Source organism: Leucopleurus acutus (genome assembly GCF_964270905.1).
Source record: "Leucopleurus acutus genome assembly, chromosome: 19".
Classification (NCBI taxonomy): Eukaryota; Metazoa; Chordata; class Mammalia; order Artiodactyla; family Delphinidae; genus Leucopleurus; species Leucopleurus acutus.
The window spans coordinates 563,142-576,529 of NC_139161.1; the positions used below are offsets into that span (position 1 = coordinate 563,142).

At 54.8% G+C, this 13,388-nt stretch overlaps 1 protein-coding gene across 1 annotated transcript in view; it reads right to left on the minus strand.

The window, feature by feature from the left end:
• The window catches only part of PRKCA (protein kinase C alpha), a 362,652-nt gene that overhangs the window by 43,251 nt on the left and 306,013 nt on the right, over positions 1-13,388 (minus strand). Inside the window, exon 9 of the mRNA XM_082860689.1 lies at positions 462-593. Within this exon, the coding sequence (XP_082716815.1) occupies positions 462-593 (132 nt within the window). The remainder of the gene's footprint in view (positions 1-461; positions 594-13,388) is intronic.

A 13,388-nucleotide genomic window follows, 5' to 3' on the forward strand; every position in this document is an offset into this window, starting at 1 on the left:
TGCGGTACGCGGGCCTCTCACTGCTGTGGCCTCTCCCATTGCGGAGCACAGGCTCCGCACGCACAGGCTCAGCGGCCATGGCTCACGGGCCCAGCCGCTCCGCGGCATGTGGGATCTTCTCGGACCAGGGCACGAACCTGTGTCCCCTGCATCGGCAGGCGGACTCTCAACCACTGCGCCGCCAGGGAAGCCCCGAAGTTTAATTTTTAGTTGTGAAAACTACTCGTCCAACATTTCGGAGAACCCACTCCGTCATGTACCCAGAAACGGAGACGCACCAGGAGCCTTGTACAGCTTTTTGGATACAGTTGTTTTTGATGAAATGGAAGTGGGAAACCACTGAGAAACGTGTGCAGAGCACAGGGAATCTAAAGGGCTGCTCTGGAATCCTCGGGGAGAACAGGACTGACCCCAGCGTTCTCTGCCAAAGCCCGGCCCCGTCGTGGACCCGGCTCCCTTACCTTCCCGAAGCTGCCCTTGCCCAGCACCATGAGGAAGTTGAAGTCGGTGAGTTTCACTCTGTCGAGGTTGTTGGAAGGCTGTCTCCTGTCAGGACTAATGCCTTTGTAGCCAGCAGGGCCGAGCTTGGCTTTCTAAACAACAAGCACACACGTGAAAACCGTCAGCCATTCTCCCAGGGAAATGGGAAATGGCTGAGCTGGATACTGCGTGGGGATGGATGGGATGGGGTGAGAGAGGGAACCAGGGTGACGAAGCATCTCTTCCTACCTCCGTGGCTATACTCACCCTATCGGCAACGTTTTCAAAGGAGCAAAGAGTTGCCCGTACTCATCACAAGACGACTCTCTCTGTCTTTTTTTAATTAATTAATTAATTTTTGGGCTGCATTTGGGTTGTTGCTGTGCGCGGGCTTTCTCTAGTTGCGGCGAGCAGGGGCTACCCTTCACTGCTGTGCGCAGGCTTCTCATTGCAGTGGTTTCTCTTGTAGCGGAGCATGGGCTCTAGGCACGCGGGCTCAGTAGTTGTGGCTCGCGGGCTCTAGAGTGCAGGCTCAGTAGTTGTGGCCCACGGGCTTAGTTGCTCCGCAGCATGTGGGATCTTCCCGGTCCAGGGCTCGAACCCGTGTCCCCTGCATTGGCAGGCGGATTCTTAACCACTGCACCACCAGGGAAGCCCGACTCTTTATGTCTTTAACCGAGAAGCAAGTCACAGGACTCTGGCAAAGGGAGGGTTAATTCTCACCCAGGGATGGAAAGGTTAACTTCTTGGGGAAAACGGGGCTTTGTGACAGTTAGTGTAATAAAAGAAATAAACTGTGTACTGATGCTTTCCTTATTTGCAGATTTTCCAACTTAAGATTAATCTGCAGAAACCCATGCAGGAAGGGAGAGTGTGTCCTCTGGAGAAAAACTGCTTAAATGGCAGGCCGCGGGGGTGAGTTATTGCTACTTTAAAAGGCGCAGTAAGAAGAACAGAGGGTTGGTTTTTTTGGGTTTTTTTTTTAGGTAAAGAGCTGGACTCATGAAGAATGGTGACGTAAGAGCATCTGGTTTCCCACGAAGCCCACAGTGCTCTTTGCACCTGAAGATTCCTGGGTCGTGACCTGTGAGTTACCCCAAGGAGTTCTCATCCACTAGACTCATGCTGTGTAAAGACCACCCCTCGGTACTCTCACGGGGAGTTAGAGTCTCAGGTCAGAGGTGAAAGGTGCAGAGAAGACAAGGCAAGGGGACCACACGGGGCATCTGGGCTGGTGGGGGAGCCCGTGGAGGTGCTGGAGCAGGTGCAGGCTTCCCCACAGGCTGAAATCCACCTGCCGGAGAGGCGCCGGTGCTGGTCAGCAGCTGGAAAGGCAGCCCTGAGCCGAACGGCAAAGACTCTGGGGCTCTGGCCCTGTTCTTAATGAGGGGGTCCAGCAGATCTGAGCAAGGGCAGCTCTGGCTCCCAGGGAGATGGCAGGAGGTGGAGAAGGCTCTCGAGAGCTGTTGTGTATGACCAGAGCGGCCCCAGCCCTTGGGGGGAAACGTGGATTACTTCTTTGCAGCAGAGGAGGCTCTCAAGGAATCACCCACCCTCCCCACACGCAGGAGCCCCTTATGCACAGTTACTGAGTGAGCTGCTTGCAGCCGGCTCTGCTGGGGAGGTCTGCGTTTGCAGAAGGAGCCCGTCAGCCGCCTCCGCAGCCCCAGGCCCGGTCCCGCACTCGGCTCGAGCTGTGCACTCAGCGTTATGGTAGAAGGAAGAAAGAAGTGAAGCCCGATCGTGTTCATCACATGCTGGGCTGTTAGGTGACACTTTTCTCTGATCAAAATAACCCATTCGTAGAGAGATCAAACCCTGGGGCTTGAGTGCCAGCTCGGATGAACTGAGTGAACCCATCTAAGCAGAGGCACTAAAACATGGGGGAAGGATGGCCCAACTCTTTTGCTTCAAGGCTGGAAGTATTTAAGGCAGTTGTACTAGGGCCCTAGTGACAGCGCACGTGCGAGGTGGCGGGAAAGACGTGTGAACCTGGGACCACTGGAAACACAGATGCTCCAGAGAAACGAAACCTGAAGGAGACCTCAGCAGGCCTCCCCGTTGGCAAAGGGTGGAAGGAGTTTTCAGACAGACTTGTGAGGAGCCAGGACGTAACCACGTGGGTTACGTTCATCCCCCTCAGCTGCAGGACCAGCCCCGTCCTCCAAACATCGGCCAAGAACGAGTCCAACTTAAGCCTTCGCGTTTGTGCCTAAATTTAGATAATCAGGAAGTTCAAGACGGGAATACCGACTGTGCTCCTCTATTCCGCTCTTCCGATGGCCACAAAGAAAAAAGGGATCAGAAAGCGGTACAGAGACTTTAATTTCATCGGGAACTTCACGACAACGTCTGAAAAGGCCCACATGCGGCGGCCTCACGCTCGAGGTGCTGGAACGGCCGAGAGGGAGCAGGAACGTGCCTGCTGCCGCCGAGCGCAGCTGAGGCCCTGAGCAGGTGCCCCTGGGGCCCCGGTGGCCTTGCCCAACCGTCCTGCCCCTCCCTCCTCTGGCGCTTCAACTCCAGTGCAGGAGGGGACATGGGCTGACGCAGCGAGGCCTCCAACCTGCCGCGGGGCTCACAAGCCCGCATCCGCCGCCTGTACCAGGGCCACGGCCTCGGTCTCATTCCAGGGACAGGATACCCCTGCAGTCAGGTGCTCGGGGACCTCTGAAGCCGGATGCTGCTCTGAAATCAGTGTGTGGGGTCTGGGATGGACGACTGGCCATGAGCGACCCTGACTCCAAGGCGGACCACGAGCCCGTGGCCACGGTCGGCCCCCAGCCCCAGGTGGCCGGAGGAAGAAGCAGCCTGGAGCCCTCAGGCAGCGGCCCTGCCCCTGAGTGCAGTTCACCCCACAGACCCCTCGGCCTCAGCCCGCAGCCCAGGCTGCACCCCGCCCAGGCCCTGTGGCCACCGCAGCTCTGGGCTTTCAAAGCAGCTCTCCGAACAGCAGAAAATCCCACGAGCTCAGAATCTCATTATTCTGGGCGGGCCTGACCTGGGGTGGAGGAGACCCTGGCGGGCCCCTTGGGAGCCGCGTCTCTGGGGGCGGCAGCGAGGCCTGGGGGCCAGAGGGCTGAGGACCCCAGGAGGGGCGTGGGCACTGGCCCGGCCCCCGCCTTCTCACCCGTCCCCCCAGGCTGTCTGCGTGCGGCTCTGCCCCGGCCTGTGCCCCTCCCCAGGGTGCAGCTCACCTGCATGCGGTCCTGCCCTTCTCCCCCGTGGCGCCCTGGTCTCCTCCTAACAGCTCCCAGGGCTGCTGGCGAGCATTTATTTACCGCGTCTTTACGTGACTGACGTCTCACTCGACAGCGACCCTGTCATGCCACATCCGCCTCCAGACTCGTCCAGAATCCGCCCTCTCCTCAGGGCCTCCTCCTCGACCTCTCTGGCCAGTCCGGTCACCACCCCCCTTGCCACTCGCGGGTCTCCCCGCTTCCACTCTACCCCCCGTCCGCTGCCTGCAGGGATCCTCTTCTAGGGGGTCCCGTCCTGGTCCCCGACGGCCCGTCTGGCGGAGAGAAAGGCCGAGCCCCCCCAGTGGACGAGGAGCCCCGGCTGGCCTAGCTCGGACCTTACCCGCCGCCCCTCTGGCCGTCTGTCCGGCCCCGGGTCTTTGGTTGGCGCCTTGCTGTCTGGTTTGTCCCCAAATCCAGCTCAAGCGGCACCCCTCTGTCACCCTGATGTCTCCATCCTGGGATCTCCAACCTGGGGCCGACACGGTCTGTGACTGGTCCACGTGCCCCGAACCTCTGGCTCTGCGCCCCCGTGCCTGCCTGGACTGGCCCACAGCTGCTGTCACGGATGTCACGTCATGCCACGTTTCCCCGGCAGGGCTGAGCCCCGTTCCCAGCTGAATTCTCGTTCTCAAAACCTTGTGGCAGAGCCGGCTTCCGGGAGGACCTCAACACACACTTGTACCTTCTTCTTGGGTTTGCTGATCTGTCTTCCTCACTAGGCCGTGAGGCCCGGGAGACAGGGACCATCTTATTCATCTCTGTATCTTCAGGCGCAGCAGTCGTGGGGCCCGGGCTTATACACTCACTGAGTATCTCCTTCACCCACCCAGACACGTGAACTCACGGGGAGCAGTGGGACTCACAGAATCGGACGAGGCCAAACCACGAGCTGCAGGTCAGCCTGCAGCTGGGGCTCGCGCGGGAGGTGACAAGCGTTACCACAGGAAGGCGGCAGTTACCAGGTGGCCGCTTCTGAGAGCTGGCCCTGACGCCGCGCATCTGGACGTTCGTACCTGGTCACGATTCCTTCCCTCACGCCGTCACGGGTCAAGCTGGGGCAGCCACAGGGAGGGGCCGCGAGGGCGTCCCTGCCTTCAGGGAGGATGACCACGTGGTGACCCTCCCCAGAGGCCACGCCAGCCCGGCCAGCAGGCCCTCGCGACAGCTTCTCTGCAGGGACGCGCCTCCCGTGAGTGGACCTGCTGGGATCTTGGACTGAAGAACAGCAACGACCTTCTGAGCCCAACCGGCCTCCGAGCAGGACAGAGACCTGCCCTTCCCGGCCTGCATACTGTTGACAGAACTCCGGGTGTCAGGAACGTAATTCAGACTCCACCAGGGGTGCAAACAAAATCAATATATGTCCAGGGATACAGGGTCTCACGGGAGAGCTGTGGGCAAACCCATGAGGCATCAGAACAATCGTGCTGACATCTCTCGCTCACAGCAACGTAAACATGACCCGGCCCAGTCTGATGCCCCGCGGGGTCCGTGAGCAGATGGGAATCCACATCACGGAGACCGGAAAGCCGGCTACCTCCTGAAGGCTCAGAGGAGAGAGAACATCACCAGGGCTGCCGATGCCCCATGCTGAGGAAGCTCAGATCCTGAGTGAAGGAAGCTTATGGAGGGCCGGGCTCTGAGCCGCAGCCGATGGCAGGGAGCTGCAGTGAGGCCCCGTCCTCCACCCCGCAGGTGGGACGCCTCAGCCCTGACGTCCTGTGTTAATTTCTCTAGCGAGCAGCAGCCCGGAGTCCGCAGTGCGAGTCCCAGCTCAGCACATGGCGTGTGGCCGGGCACGAGCCCCCGAGCCCCCCGAGCCCCTGGTCCATCCTCTGTGAGACGGGGTGACCCTGCTGGCCTCCCTCTCGCCGGGCTCTTGGGAGGAGCACGGTAACTGGTACCCAGCAAGGGCTCGACGTGTGGCACCTCTCATTTTTCTTCCTAGTCTCCTCCATTTTCCCAAGAGGGCCCAGTGGAGCCCCAGCAAGAGTGTCTGCTCAGCACACAGTGGGTCTTCAGAACCCCCGGGTCCTCGTGTGTGACTTCAGAACACGGTAGCACGTATTCCACAAATATCCGTGTGTCCGTCATGCCTCAGACATGGGGGCTAGGTGCTGAGGAAACCAGATCAGTAAGTAGCCTCTCCTCTGAAGAACCTGCAGTGCAAAGGTCCTGTGGTCCGTGGACCGGCCCTGTCGGCATCACCAGGCGGCTTCTCAGAAATGCAGCCTCTCCACCCCACCCCAGATCCACCAAATCAGAACATGCTTTTCCAACAAGACCCTCAAGTGATTCCTGCACACATTTACAGCTTGAGATGTGCTGACCTAAGACAACTGAAATGTTTCTCCTCCAGATTCAATGATCCCAAGACTGTTTTCACCTCTAAACACCTTCAATTATCACATCAATCAAGGGCAGCTCTGGAAAGAGCCCCTGACTTGGATTCTAAAGAGCTTGGCTCAAATCTTGGCCTTACCCATATTCGCTGTGTGAGCCTGGGCAGATTACACGGCCTCTCTGGGGCTTGGGTCCCTCATGTTTAATACGGGGGTGATAAGACCTCTACATCCCTGGGCAATGCTGCAGATGAAACGAGGAATCCTTTTCGAGAGCCACCACCACAGCTCCTCAGAGCACACCCTGCAGCTTGGTCTCCTTTCCTTTGCCCCGGGAGGGAGACACTGTCGGTGCCTACCCCAGGCTCCTGGCACGCACCTGCTCCCTGACGGCGGGTCAAAGGCCTGTGGGCAGCTGCAGGCTGCCTGGTGCGTGGCTCGGGAACCCTGTGCCCCGTGGGTACGTGTCGGGGCTGCAGACAGACTCCCCAGGGGCTCGGGACCTGTGGGGAGGTCGAGGCATGTCCCCGGGGGCTTCCGTGCCCTCCTGGTGGGCAGGACAAGAAACGGGTCTCAGCAACTGCTCACCCCGATTTCTGAAGAATCTTATGTAGCCCCCGAAGAGGCTGGGCTAGGACTAGGTGCAGGAAAAGACCTCAACTTATTAAAATGGCATAGAAAGTTTTAAAAGAGGAAATACAAATGGAAACCGTGTATGGTGTTGCAGAGTGGAACAGTGACTTTAAATACTGAAGCTTTAGCGTGCCCCTTTTTTTTTCAATTAGACTGAAACACAGCATGGTTTATCGGCTATGATTAAACAACTGAGAACCCAGGATCCTTAGGTTCCTTGAAAGATGGCATATCAGCGTGAGGCCCAGTCTGGTATCATGGTGCTAACTGGATTACCAGGACTCGAGAACAGGCAGTACTCTTTCCCCATCGGAAAATTTACTAATAGCCAACATGTGTCTCATTTTATACGACAGATATATTCTTGTGAAGTCATAACCGCCTGCCATCATTGAAGGGATTCACAATTTAAAGGACTCCTAGTGTGGCGTTTCTATAAATCACACAGAGCGAGTCAGAATACTGTAGAGGTCCCCAGTGGGTCTGTCCTGCAAGCACACAGCCTTTGGGGAACCCTCTGAAGTTTGCTTTCCCGTTTAACTACATTCTAGTCGTTCCTATTTGGTAAAAGTGTTTCCAATAACACACATAGTATTTGCTAGCATAGTAGAAAATATGGCTTTGATGAATATATTTACCATAGATGTTTGTAAAGTGTAGAGAGAGGAACCTGACGACAGAAGGTTCTTCCTATTCTAAGATTCCGAGGGCAGACAGGCCAACAACGACCAGGTGTAGGGGCAGAAGAATAATTGTAAATTTCTTCTACAATTTTTTTTCTGCTATAAAAATGTTCTGTGTCTGTATCTGTACATCTGAACAACCTGGCAATGTAAGACTGATGGTGCTTTGGTGCTCTGCTCCATCAACCAGGGCGTGGGTAACAGAAAGAGCCAGGCCACGTATAACCACGGGCCCCACACAGCATCCTGCCTCTAAGGTGACGTGCTCACCTGCAACCAGAGCAACGTTAATTACCTACCACTTACGTGTGGAATCTAAAATACGACACAAATGAACTTGTCTACGAAACAGAAACAGACTCACAGACACAGAGGACAGACTGGTGGTTGCCGAGGGGAACGGGGTCGGGGAGGGAGGGATTGGGAGTTTGGGGTTAGCGGGTGCAAACTAGTGTATATAGGATGGATGAACGAGGTCCGACTGTATAAGCACAGGGAACTATATTCAATATCCTGTGATAAACCACATGGAAAAGATATGAAAAAAGAACATACATATGTATAACTGAATCACTTTGCTGTGCAGCAGAAATTAACATAACATTGTAAATCAACTACACTTCAATAAATTTTTTTTTATGAGAGAAATCAAGTGGTTTCAGGAGAAGAAAACCACAAAGGAAGGCGTTTTCCATGACACTGTTAATGGAGCACGTCCTGTGTATTTCTCACAAGCCACAAGTCACGGCTATTACCTCGACTCAGTAAGTGGGCAACGGGTTAAGATGATGCTACTTAATGGGCATTAGAGCCTCCTGGGTAGCACAGTCAGAGTAAATAAAACGCCTGCTGCTCTCTGGCTAAATAATTTTTCATCTTCTGGAACATGCCAGGCATGCTTGCTGCCCGAGGGTCTCTGCACCTTCTCCTTCTCTGCCCACACGGGCAGGGCATCCTCCCGTCTCTGCTCAGGTGATGCCTTAACCTCGAGGCTTCAACGTGGCGTCCTGTCGTCCCTCAAGCTCTCCTCACTACCTGTTTATATATTTCTTTCTCCCTTTGTCAGAAGGAGGGCGGGAACCTCATCTGTTCTGTTCACTGATGTGTCTCCAGTGCCCAGGAGAGAGCCCAGGGTGGAGTGATCCTCAAATACTTCCAGACTGAATGGAAGGATTGGGGAAGGCAATTCCTTCTAATATGAAACTTTATAAAAGGCAGAGTTATTGCTTTTAAATAATTTCTATAAGAATGCTGCTTCTTGTTATAAAAGTAATACGTGTTCAGTTTAGAAAATTTAACTGGCATGGATAAGTTAAAAAAAAGGCAATTTAAAATATCCATTATTTTAATCACGAGATAATCACTGTGAACATTTTGTGAGATACGCTTCTAATCCTCTCTCCTCATGTTTTCGTATTTGACCTGCACACAATTCTATTGTTTGTAACCTGTCTTTCCCCTGTGTACGATGTGATCTTTTTAAGCTACAGGCGCTCTTCTACCGCGTGGCTTTAGGGACTGTATGATGCCCCCCGCATCACTGTGTGACTCTCCTGCACTTGGTCTAACTATTCCCCTAGTGTTGGATACCTAGGTTGTTTCCAATTTTCACTGTCATCAACATGCAGTTAAACAATTTTGTAATCCACATCTCTGTGCAACCCCGATCTCCCCAGGATAGGTTCCTGCTGTGGAATTGCCAGGTCAAGGGGTCCTGGTATTGCAAAGGCTGGTACACACGGCCGGACGTTCAAATCTGGCCACGGAAAGTCAGAGAGAAAGGGGGGAAACCCAAAGCCTCAGGGCAGACTTGTCCCTGAAGGCAGGATCTTGGTTCCTTTTGGGTCCCGTGTCTGATTCCGCGGTTGGAAGCCCGAATAGCGCTTCCTTTTCAGATTTAGCTTTGTCTATGTGCTTTATATCAGCCGCCAGGATGGAAGCACACCTTCACCTCCAGATAACACGGACAGCAGTCTTGGGAGAGAAGCTAATTGGCTCAGAGAGTTTAACAGTGGTTCTTGGGAAAGCGAACCCCACAAGTAACCCCACGTCCTCGACTCGGCAGTACAATCCAAACTGCAACTGCAACCTCCCTGCAGCCTGTGTCCTCCTACACACCTGTGTGGGCACCTGCCCACTAGAGTCCTCTCCTGGATTTGGGAATCACGGGGAGACAGCAAATCACAGGCGTGTGCCATTCAGCTGTGGGCAGGGGCCTCAGAACCAGAGCCCTGCAGCCACAGAAAGTCCTTGAAAAGGTCAGACCTGCCTATGGTCCAGTTGAAGATGCTCCTGTCCAGAAAGCTAACTCTGCCCCGCAGGGCCACAGAGCTGGGTCATGACCGCACCGGGCGGGGGAAGAGAAGAACGCTACCCTCCTCTCCATCGGTCCTTGAGACAGGGTCCTGGGGCATCCCGCAGAGGGTCATTCCCCAGTGCTAAGACTGAGGGAGCTTTTAGTATTTGAAAGAAGTTGGAAATAAGCTACTCAAGGCCACCCGTGTTACAGATGAGGAAGCTGGGGCCCAGGGGGCCTAGTGGATGTGTCTAAATCAATTTTCCTCCCTAGCTTCTGAATCCAACACCCTGATCTTTGAATTCAGTGCTCACCCTCCTATATCTAGGGTAGGCAAATGTTTCCCATAAAGGGACAGAGATTAAGTGTTTTCTTTGCAAGCCAAATACCGTCTCCGTCGTAGCTACTCAGCTCTGCCGCTGCAGTGTGAGAGCTACGTGAATGAGCTCTCGGGTGAACGACATGGCTGTGTTCCAATAAAACCTTATTCACAGAAACAGGCAGCAGCCAGGATCTGGCCTGTGGGCTGCAGTTCGCCGACTCCTACCCTCAGTCACGCAGGTTCCCAAACCGTTCATCCTCATTTGCAGTTAGATCCAAACCCAACGTCTCTCTCCTCGCTAAGCGAGCAGAACGGCAGCAATTAAGAACCTCAGATGCACTTGAACTAAATTACTACTCAGCCTCTTCCACGACCAGCACCGGAAAAAGCTGCCTTGCAGCCAGACAGCGTGGCGAGCGGAGTACTTGTTCGGTAGAGCAAACATTTCTGGGGAAACCGCATTAAGTCATTTTCGGAATGAGAAGCATTTGAACGGACACGTCCACTCAGGCTGTCACTGCTGCTGCACTCGCAGGCAGCCGGCAGGCCTCTGTTGTCATGGCAACCGAGCCACACTCCCGGGAGACACGCTGGACCTGTGGCACATCAGCACTTTGCCCACTGTGGAAAATGCAAAGCGTCTGGTTCATCTGGAACCGGGTGTTACACACCTCTCTCTGGGGTCCGGCTGCGCTGTTTTTGTGCAGGCAACCTAGTTCCCCCCCATCTCCCAGATTTGTCCGTTGATCGCTGACACACACCTCAGGCAGGCTCAGCCACGACCGTCAGGTGGTAATAGTACGACTGGTCTCACCTGCTACAAAGGTCCTGGAAAGGCTGCCGACCTTAGTTCTCCCCAGTGGCTGAGGATCCAGGCTTATGTGAGGAGCTGGAACCAAAAACTTTATCCTTTCTAAGTTGTTCCATCTGGGAAAAGACCGTCTTTGACCAGCGAGCTGAGGGCGCACACCCGTCTAACGCCAACCTTAGACCAGGGAGCTGAGGGCGCACACCCGTCTAAGGCCAACCTTAGACCAGGGAGCTGAGGGCGCATACCCGTCTAAGGCCAACCTTAGACCAGGGAGCTGAGGGCGCACACCCGTCTAAGGCCAACCTTAGACCAGGGAGCTGAGGGCGCACACCCGTCTAAGGCCAACCTTAGACCAGGGAGCTGAGGGCACACACCCGTCTAAGGCCAACCTTAGAGGAAACCCTAAGGGGAGGGAGCTGAGGGCACACACCCGTGTAAGGCCAACCTTAGACCAGGAAGCTGAGGGCACACACCCGTCTAAGGCCAACCTTAGACCAGGGAGCTGAGGGCACACACCCGTCTAAGGCCAACCTTAGACCAGGGAGCTGAGGGCACACACCCGTCTAAGGCCAACCTCAGAGGAAACCCTAAGGGGAGGGAGCTGAGGGCACACACCCGTCTAAGGCCAACCTTTGACCAGCGAGCTGAGGGCGCACACCCGTCTAAGGCCAACCTCAGACCAGGGAGCTGAGGGCACACACCCGTCTAAGGCCAACCTCAGACCAGGGAGCTGAGGGCACACACCCATCTAAGGCCAACCTTAGACCAGGGAGCTGAGGGCACACACCCGTCTAAGGCCAACCTTTGACCAGCGAGCTGAGGGCGCACACCCGTCTAAGGCCAACCTCAGACCAGGGAGCTGAGGGCACACACCCGTCTAAGGCCAACCTCAGACCAGGGAGCTGAGGGCACACACCCATCTAAGGCCAACCTTAGACCAGGGAGCTGAGGGCACACACCCGTCTAAGGCCAACCTCAGAGGAAACCCTAAGGGGAGTGCTCACAGCCACAGCACATCACTGGCAAAGGATCTGGGGCACTTAGTAATTTTGTGAAACCTGTATCCTTCTCCTGCTACAAACACCCCCCTCTGGGGTCAACACGGCACCGGCTTTGTAAGTGGGCTGGGGCAGGGTCAGAGCCGAATGAACTCACGAAGCCATCAAAGTAAATGACCTTCCAGACTGCCGGCAATATTGCTTAGAAGTGCGGGAGCCTTCTCTGTGCTAAGAAAGCGGAGTAGATGTGAAGTGGGCTGGACTCGCCACGAGCAGACTGCAGGAACCACTGGGACCTCAAGGAACCCCGGGCCTCCTCCCCTTTGCAGGACCATGATGACTCCCTAAAATCAAGGAACAGCTGGGAGCCCAAAGCGAGAACCTCATCTTCATGCCCATCAAAAAATAAAGAGGTGCAGAGTCAAGTTCACTGCTGTCTTCTGGGTGCAGGTTTTCGTGCTCTTTTATTTGCAAATCTTTACTGCCCTCTTGTGGTATTTATTTTCTGGACCGATTGCATTTTGACTGGACTCTTAGCAGAAATACGCCCAAGTTTACTAGTCTGGCCCCACAGAGGTAAAGTTCCCTTAGATGCTGCAAAGTGGCACAAACGAGCTGCAAGTTATACCTTCCCGGCTCTACCTTTATAGAGGATGACTCAGATCTCTCGTGAGAACCAGGCCTTTGCGCGATGCCTGTGCAATGTGCGCTGATGCCCGAGTGTGTTTCAGAGTCGCCATGTACGTGATTTCTAGAAAACAACAAAAACCAACCACTTTTAGACGTCTCTGTGTCCTGAATCTCTTGCCAAACCTCTGACTGGGCCCAGACTCTGCAAACCACAGATGCAAAACGTGGTGACAGGGAGGCTGTGAGGGTCGAGGGGGCTGGCTGGTGTGGTGCCTGAGACCCGCTGTGTCTATCTTACAGGAAGAAGCACAGAATAACCTGGGAAATAAAGAAATGCGGACAGTCACAGGAGGGCAGAATTCCGTGAAATGGCCACCCCTGGGGAAAGTCAACTGGCGCTAAGCGATCACAGAATGTCAGCTCCCGAAAAACAAACAACAAAAACCCAAACCGTAACTGGCGATAAAGCCCAGATCCTTGGGGAAAGTTCCAGACATTTCATCGCCGTTCAGCTGCTGCAGGCAAGGTGGGAAGGACCGGGCACCTAGCAAAAGAGGTTGGAAACTTGATCCCCATGGAGGTAAAGACAGAAAAAAATATGATCCTTTCCCTAAAATGCTGAATCCGTTTGCTCAATTACTCAATTTAAATTTTTTCTAAGATGCCTCTAATTGACAGCAGCAGGCATTTTGAAAGCGGGACTGACTGCAGTTAAATTTAGCACAACATTTCCATAATCGTCGATTTCATCCTATCTTCGCTGAGCGTTTTTAAACTGCACCAGTCTTTGAAAAGGAGGAACCTAATTATAGCTCAATGGGACACCTGCTTCCGAGACCGGCGGCAGCTGCGCTGTTCTGGGCTGTCCCCTCACGCCACCGCCCAACATGGTAATCGGCTGACAGGGGACCTGGGGGGCGACATGGATGGGAAGGACCAGCTCCGGCACTG